The following is an 8,410-nucleotide window of genomic DNA, read 5'->3' as shown; positions in this document are numbered from 1 at the left end:
CGCCGCGGGGCCCCGGCGCGCCCTGCCCGTCGGGCTGCGAAAGGCCGGGCGCCATCAGCAGCGCGCCCAGCGCCGCCGCCACCGCGGCCACCAGCCCCGCCGCCGCCGCCATCGCGCCGCGCTCCGCCCCGGGGCGGGACCGCCACCGCCCCGCGCGGCCGCGCTTCCCGGTGTTTTCCGGGCGTCCCTGTCCGCGCCGCCCGCAGGGCCCGCCTGCGCGGAAACGCGGGACGATGCGCAGCGCGGCGAGCGTCGAGCTTGCAGCCGCCTTTAACACGTCCCGCTGCCACGCGTGACTTCTCGTCGTAGGCTGCAGGCTCCGGACCGCGGTGCCTGCGGGACGGCTGGGCAGCCGGCACTGAAAAAGCCGTACAGGCGTTCATTCCCGGGCTCGGAAAAGGGTCCTGCTTAGCCTCCGTCTTCCACGGAGGATGCGGAAGGCACGGCCATGGAAAAGAAACCGCATTTCGTTAGGAGGGAGTTACTTCCCAGAGAGGTGCCATCCATCTCACTGGCGTTACTGCTTGCAGCCGTCCTGCTCCTTAATGCCCTTCTCTACCTGTACCTCAGTAAGTTTTCCAGCTCTCTGGGACGTGTCGAAACGGACTCTGGCCTCTGCCCTTTTGGGCATTTCAAATTCGGAGCGGTGAAGAATTGCTCCCCGTGGCTTTCCTGTGAGGCCCTAAATAGGGAAGTCAGGAAACTCAAGTGTGTTGGTGAAGGTGCTGTGAAAAAGGTGAGTTTGGATTTCCTTTCTTCTCTTCTCTGGATAAAGAGCTTTCACAGTTTGCTGGCTAATTAATGCCAGCACTGCTGTTATGATTATCCTTTCAGCAGCTAATTACTGCAGGCATCCGGGACCATACGGCTACTGATAAGGTGAACACAACAGGCACAAGAGCATGACCTGGGCCACCTCTCTGACACCAAACGACATCCAGCTACACAAGCAAAATCACAAATTGGTACAATCATGGCAGAGAAAGACTGGCTATTTGGGTGACGTAAAATAACTTAATTCATATGCATTGTCCATTCCAAAGGAAATGTAGGGAATCGTGATATAACTGTGGCATCAGAAAGGGCTTGCTGTGACAGGTACATGGCTCTACCTAAAGCTGACTGTGCCTGGTGATTGTAATTTGCATTTGTGACTAACCAGTCACAGGAAGAGGTCAGCAGCAGCTGGTAGCAGTTCATAGAAGAAGGCTCTCCACGTGTCTTATGTGTTCCTTGTGTGTTCTCAGGTCTTCCTTTCTGAGTGGAAGGAAAAGAAAGTGGTCCTTTCACAGCTCACCAACTCAGAGCTGAAGGAGGACTTTCTCCATGGACTGAAGATGCTGAAAGCCCTTCAGAGCAAGCATGTTGTCCGGCTGCTTGGCTACTGTGAGCAGCAGTTCACAATCCTCACCGAGTACCATCCTCTTGGTTCACTGAGAAGCCTGAATGAAACTCTCCACATTCCCAAGTACAAGGGCATGAACACCTGGCATCGCAGGCTGATGCTTGCTATAGACTACGTGAGTATCATTCGGTACCTGCACAGCAGCCCCCTGGGCACCTTAGTGATGTGCGACTCAAATGACCTGGACAAGGTTCTCTCCCAGTATCTCCTGACAAGTGACTTTCACGTTCTGGTGAATGATTTGGATGCTTTGCCTCTTGTGAACAGGAGTGCTGGCAGGCTGGTGAAGTGTGGTCACAGGGAACTCCAGGGTGAGTTTGTAGCTCCTGAGCAGCGTTGGCCCTATGGAGAAGATGTGCCATTTGAAGATGACCTCATGCCTCCCTATGATGAGAAAACAGACATCTGGAAAATCCCAGATGTCTCCAATTTTTTCTTGGGCCACGTTGAAGGAAGTGACATTGTACGACTGCACCTGTTTGACATCCATGCAGCATGTAAGAAGAAGGACCCAGCAGAACGGCCCTCTGCCCAAGAGGTCTTAGACACCTATAGGAAAGTTTTAACTCTGCTTATTCGGGAAGCAGCCATGCCTGGTACTAGAGAAATGTTATAGTGAATCATGAGGCAAACAACATACTGATGTTTTAAGTTGATGTCCTTCCTATTTATGTAGCTTGCCTGATGGGCAAAATCTCTGTCCCCAAAACTGAGAAAAGAACAGCTGAACTTCTTGATTAAAAGAAAAAAATCCCCCCAGTCCAAGAGCTGTGCAAGCTTTCCATTGGCATGTTTAATCTACCATTTGAAGAGGAGGAGGGAGAGAAAGGAAGTTGTGTGGGTGCAGGGGAAATTTGTTCCTTAAGAAATGATAAATTTTATTTTGCAACATTTACACAAAAAATATCTTAAAAAATACAGAAAAACAGACAAAAAATATTGGTCTACCTTAACTTGTTGGTGGAGACTGGAGAGCAGGGACCACGGCATGCCCTCCACAAGCTTTGTGCTGATTGCTTTGTGGCTTTGGCCTATGTTGTGTCCACAAAGCCCTCATCTACTTTCCGATGTAGTAAAAGCAGCAGTCACTCAGAGGGGAGGACCCCATTTCACTTCAGATTTTGGTGAGCCCCAGTGCCAGAGCTGCAGTGGCAGTCTTTCCCTGCTGGCTGGAGCATAGGTTGTTTTTGGAGCCATATGCCCTGTATCCACACCAGCAAGTGTGTGGCCACTTTTGGAAGCAAGATGATGTTGCAGATTCTGAAGAGTCTGCTTATAGACACAGATTCTTGGTTTTCAAGCCTTTGTCCTGTGGTATTCTCAGATGGGCTCTTTAGAGATGAAGCTGTCGAATGCAAGTCTCTTGCTCATCTATAATCCACAGAAATGCTGAACACTTTGGAAGAGAGCTGAAGTATGTATCTTTTTTCATTCACTTATGCTGGCTTAGTGTCATCATGATTTGATGGAAAGGAGGATAACAAGGAACTGAAAGAGAATGTGACTTCCACAGCAATGAGCATTAAGCACAAGCTTTGGAAAAGAAAATTCCTGTATTCAGAGCATACAACTCTATTCAAAGTCCACTAAGGATAGAGGAAGGCTGCTAAAAAGTAGCCTTGTTTGGTGTGTTAGGAAAAAGGTTGAGGTAACCTGCATGGATGTAACAGCCTGGTACTAACAGCTGGAGAGGAAGAACAATGATGCCTTAATCCAGCAATAGGCTGTGTTTGGTGGGACTGGGATCCAGGATGTAGTTCTCTTGGTGAATAAAAAGGAATAATATGAATGAGAAACATGGAGTCTACCATTGTTCACCTGAAGACTTTCTGTGCTGTGGACTAAATCTTTGAAAGGCCTAAGAGACAACTTCCATGTTGTGACCTGAGAGGTGATTTCTAAGCAGAGTACATTGTCGTTTTTACTCCTTTTTGAAGAGTTTCTGTGCTGCTCTTCACATAAACCAGCCATGTTCTGACTGCACTGAGATCATGCAGTCATTTCATATGTATAATGTTCAAATCCTGGTATCAGAATTTTATTATAAATGGGAAAAATTTCCTGCAAATTAGTAAATTCATTCATGATATTATACAATGCCACCAGGAGTCCTTTAAAAGCTGCCGATTATGCCTTTCCTTTCCCCCTGGGCAGTCTGTTTTCTTAAATTAGACTTTTGCCATTTTTCACTTTTCCATTCCTTCCTTGCAGCTTTCCTACTCAGGTTGTCAGGAGACAAAGCTCAGAAATCAAGTTCTCCAAAAGAAAGCAATGATTGTGGATGCTTCGGGTTTGTTTTGGACTTTGACTCAAAATGCCTAAAAGAAGCATGGGGAAAAGAAATGCTCTTTGTAAATGTATCATTCAGCCTGTGAACTCTTGACTTGTTATTATTAGGGTGAGAGTTCTACAGTTCCAGTATGAATACAGGATGTGCAGCAGTTGGAAAAGTGTGTTGTTACAGCTCCTTGAAGCCAGGGATAAGGCTTTAAAGGGCCAAGAGTCAAATCCTCTGCATGTTTCCCCCATAATAACTTGTTATCTTTTGTTAGCCATCATATACACTTGAAAGGGAAATCATCATCTGATGGCTGTAAATAACTATTCCATGAAGGGTTTTTAAGAGTGTAGCAAGGACTGACAAACATCTCGTGCTGGTTTCTCTTGGTTAAGACAAGCTTCTGCTGGGATTCTTGCCCTGTTGTATACTCTTGCACCTTGCAAACAGCCACATTAATTTCACAGAGTGAAAAAAAAATGTGAAAAAATTCTGGTTTGGAATAATTATCTTGCCATGGAGATGATTCCCTGCTCCTGGATGAAATAGTTACAATTTTTTTTAAGAAAAGGTGTCTCCCTAAACATTCACTCTGAGCAGTGGCTTCTCTATGTCTCCTTGCCATTCCCTCTCCTTCAGCTTGTATGTTGTCCAGCGTTGTATTTCAGCAGGAATAAATCAGATTTAGCTGTAGCTAAATAATGTAGCTACATTATGGAGCTACAGTTTCTTTTTTGGGATATTTTTTTCTGTCTGTGAGGAAACACTAGATGGCAGCATGAAGGTCAGTTTAGAGTTTGTTATTAGCAGCTGCCTCTGAAGCCCAGACATAGGCAGAATCTGGCCTTGAAGCCAGTATTTTCTTAGCAAACTTCCCTAAACCTCTTAAAGATCTCATTGTGTTTGCTTTAGTGAGTCTGAAGGAACAAGACAGATAGATATAAGGTCTGACCTATTAACCACACATGCCACACATGCCACTTCCCCTTTAACTTGCTCATGGTCTTTGTGTACTTTACTGTCCGTTTCTATCTCAACCTGATGAGACCAAAACCAAGTTTGCATGGCACCTCCTTCCAGTCTTTCTGTAAAATCAGATATTTGTGCCCTATGCATCTGTCTATTCTTCCCTGCTAGCTCCTTCTGTAATCTCAAGATTGCATGAATCCAGTCCTTCCCACATTTCCAGCTTCTTTTCCCTTAAAGGGAAAAGGCAAGGCATCACCGAGAGGGGAAAAAGAGGCAGGACAGCCCTACATGCAGCAGTCTCCCCTCTTTCCAATTCTCTTTTCTGGGCATTTCAGTCTTTACCACCAATCACAGCCTTTGATAAACGTTCAGGGACTTTGCTGCCTCAGTACAAGTAGCTCTTGTCTGTCTAGTGGAAAACATCAAAAGATGAAGGGCAGGAAGAGGCCAGTTCACAGCTGGGAGTCTGCAAGTCCCCAGCCAGCTCTAAACCAGTGGCCGTGACCTCCCCTGCTAAGACCACTGCCACAGTTCTGCCTAACCTCAACAACAGCTGCTGGTTCTTATCTCAAGCTCAGATCAAGTGCCCCACATTCCCTGTCCTTTCCCACAAAAGATGCTTCTCTGGGGATGGTCATTGCCATGTTTCTTATTGTATTACTGTTCTTCCATCCTGAAAGTCCAGTCAAAGAAACTGCACAAAAATGCAGGTCACACAAGGAGAAGGACAGCAACTGATGCTTATCTCCTTCAGAAAACTTCAGAGGAGGTTCCCCAAACCACCCTAGGCAGTCAGTGCCAAGGCAGATATGATCCCAGTCATTCCAGGGTTTTTGTTTGAGGTCATTATTAAGATGAAGGCCCTGGGTCTGGTCCCTTTCCAAGGGTCAGGGCAACTCTTTTGCTGAGGTTAGTGTAACCACCTTACCCTTCTCTTCTGGGCAATGCCTCCTCTGCCATCCCTGCAGCAGTCCCACAGCATATTTCACCCACCCCCACCCACCCAGCTGCTAGACAAAGAATCAAAGCAGAAGCTGTCTCCTAGACTCAAGAAATAGCACCTGGCTTCCAGACTGAACTCTGTTGGGAGTTAGCACTGCTGTGCTAGCAGTGGAGACCAGGACACTTAGAGCATGCTAGCTGAGCCTGCTGACAATCTGGCTGTGGATATCAGCTGTGTCAGGGCCCACTGCTGGTATGGTGCACTCTATCCTTCGCCCAATGCCATTGCCAAAACAAATTCCCAGTGGATTTCCCACTAAAGTTTAGCTTTTACCAGGCAGGTTTGTACCACAGGTTATAGAATGGAAACACCTCTGAGGTCTCTTTCTCAGAGCAGAGTCCCAGATTCAGTTCAAATCCACTGCTCCTTTCATTTTCTCCTCAGAGCCATCCAGAGAATAGCCCTGTCAAGGTTATGCTGTTTTCCTTTCCAAACTGCTTGCTGGCTGCATACTTCTGGGGGGTCAAGTCTGATGGAGCATTTCCCATTTTGTGCTATGGATTTCAGAATACATCCTGAAAGCAGTCCTATAACACTAAATCCTGTAGGGGTGAGCAGCCTATATGTAGGCAACTCATCTGTGTGTTTGACACTATCAGATGTAAAAAGTAGTGCATGAATATCTGTGGCAGCTGTTGTGTAGGTCTGTTTAAATACGGAGGAAATAAAATGGATACAATGTATTTAATTGAACATTTGTTTCTTTTTTTTTTCTTTTTGGAGGATCCGTTGAAAAATCTGTGTTACTCTGTATTTAATAGAGTGGTAACTTTTAAGTGTATCAGATGTTGAGAACACTGCACAAACTTTTTGAAATTCTGTCACAAGCTCTAAAATAATATTTTCCTTTCCACATAAACAAAACATCAGATCATTATCTTTGTGAAACAGAGGCAATGTTGTTTGCCAAATATAATTTGTGAGCTATTTGGCAGAATATGCAACTGTAAACTGATTCTATCATTATGACTGTAACGTCTAACCAACAGTCAAGAGACCCTGGGAACAAGAAAAAAGTGGTTTTCAAGTTCTTCTAGCGTGATATAATGTGTATATTTGTAGAGTCCAACCAAATAAATTATATGGTACTTTTAAAAAAGGAAAAGGATTTTGTGGTTTTCTTTTAATTGAGACACTGTATACTTGAGATGACCACATGCTTTCCAATAATTGTCAGTCTCTGTTCAGAAGTCTATAATCCAGTATTTATCAGGATTAAATGGTGAATATATTTACATTACAGTAATATCTATGTATCAGCAATTTTTGATTCTGTTTATCTCTGGGTAACTCAAAATGCATTTAAAAATATGTACTTCTATATAGACACACACACATATTCTTTGGCCATAATTTTTAAAGACCAAGTGTCACCAGAAGATCACAACCAAGCATTCATGTTTTGGATACGCAGTAACCGGATTTTCAAAACTAATAACATTCAGTAGCTCTCAATCAAATTTCTAGTAGTTGCTGGATGCTAATGACTTTTGGAAAGTGAATTCTTTCCCTGTAAAGCTGGAAGACCCTTTTCAGCAATTCTCTTGATAAATCTATGAGACTGAAGTGAGTACTTTTATCAAGTACTCTCTGGATTTCTTTGTGGAATGAACAAAGTCTCCATAAAAGTTGGTATTTTTAAGTGTTTTTCTCCCTAAGAGTTCATTCCTGGTATGGAGGGAGAGTGGGGTGTTGTGTCTAACTCAAACTGAAACCCCCCAGGCTTATTTGCCTGGACACTAAGCTTGGGTGTCCATTAACTATGTTGAGCTTATGCCAGTGCCATATATTATTATTACATATTACTAGTTTGGTGCCTACAGGCTTTGGTCATGGGCCAGGATCCTGTAGGTCAGATGCTATAAAGGCACAGCACAAAATGATGGTCCTTTCCCTACATGCAGCTTTTGTACAAGAAAATATAAAACAACTTCTGTCCCCATGTATGAACAGCATGCAACAGTATTGGTCATCCCATCCTGCCTCATCCAAGCCACAAATAAATATGCTACCTAACCTACATGGACAGGTAACACAATTTCTCACACAAAATTGCAACTGCAGGGACTGACTATGCTCTGACCAAATGCAAGAGAAACTTGCATTCCCACTTCTGAATGTGCTTTAGGAGCCCAAGACTGAAACGAAAGCCCAAGCTCTAAAAGGAAATAACAGTGTACCAGACAAGCTAACCTGTAGGCCTAAGAGTCAGCCAATTTTGCTGATTGGGCCAGATTATTCAAGGAAATCATGCAGAAGGCCTGCACCCCCAAAACTCCTATTTCTACAGTCAAAGATCACCCCTTTTCATCAGGTTTGCAAGGCTGTCACACTCAGGGCAGCACCAGCTGTTGTGCTCCTCGGTTTAACCCTGTCCCATCCACTGACTCACATTTACTAAATTCAGAGGGGTATGTGGAAGCAGAAAATCTGTCTCTGCCTATCTTGTAGGCTGGGGGCAGGTAGATAATCAGTCTGAAATCAAGCATTTCATTAAATCAAATAAACTGGGCAATGCTGAGTGAGGCAGTCTGTTTCTGTGTGCTGGAGGCTGCAGAGAAAATGCCAGGACCTGAGGTCATGCTCTGTGGATGCAGGCCTTGGTTTCTTCTGCATGGGAAGCTGTGTGCAGAGTTCTGGGGTGTCCCAGTTCCTTTCTGGCTTGTTCAGAGTGAGCTGTGGGGTTAATACAAAAAGTGCCTTTAGTTACAGCTTAAATACAGTTTCTCTCCTCCCCATCCAAGGGAGCCTGATC

General features: G+C 44.9%; 1 protein-coding gene across 1 annotated transcript; it reads left to right on the top strand.

Annotated features, from left to right (window-relative positions):
• The first annotated feature begins 252 nt into the window (after positions 1-252).
• On the top strand, positions 253-6,644 carry POMK (protein O-mannose kinase). The gene is made up of 2 exons (XM_053940397.1): positions 253-736; positions 1,248-6,644. Exons 1-2 carry the CDS (start codon positions 449-451, stop codon positions 2,019-2,021), a joined length of 1,062 nt encoding a protein of 353 aa, XP_053796372.1. The 5' UTR covers positions 253-448; the 3' UTR covers positions 2,022-6,644.
• The last annotated feature ends 1,766 nt before the right edge of the window (positions 6,645-8,410 follow it).

Source organism: Vidua chalybeata, chromosome 4 (assembly GCF_026979565.1).
Source record: "Vidua chalybeata isolate OUT-0048 chromosome 4, bVidCha1 merged haplotype, whole genome shotgun sequence".
NCBI classification, from domain to species: domain Eukaryota; kingdom Metazoa; phylum Chordata; class Aves; order Passeriformes; family Viduidae; genus Vidua; species Vidua chalybeata.
Note: the sequence above shows the minus strand (reverse complement) of the source record. Positions and strands in the feature narration are given on the sequence as shown.

Bases quoted from the DNA above. Each gene is read 5' to 3' on its own strand.
- POMK (XM_053940397.1), top strand. From the start codon at position 449: ATGGAAAAGAAACCGCATTTCGTTAGGAGGGAGTTACTTCCCAGAGAG. The intron at 737-1,247 runs GTGAGTTTGGAT...GTGTGTTCTCAG, and splicing joins GTGAAGGTGCTGTGAAAAAG to GTCTTCCTTTCTGAGTGGAA.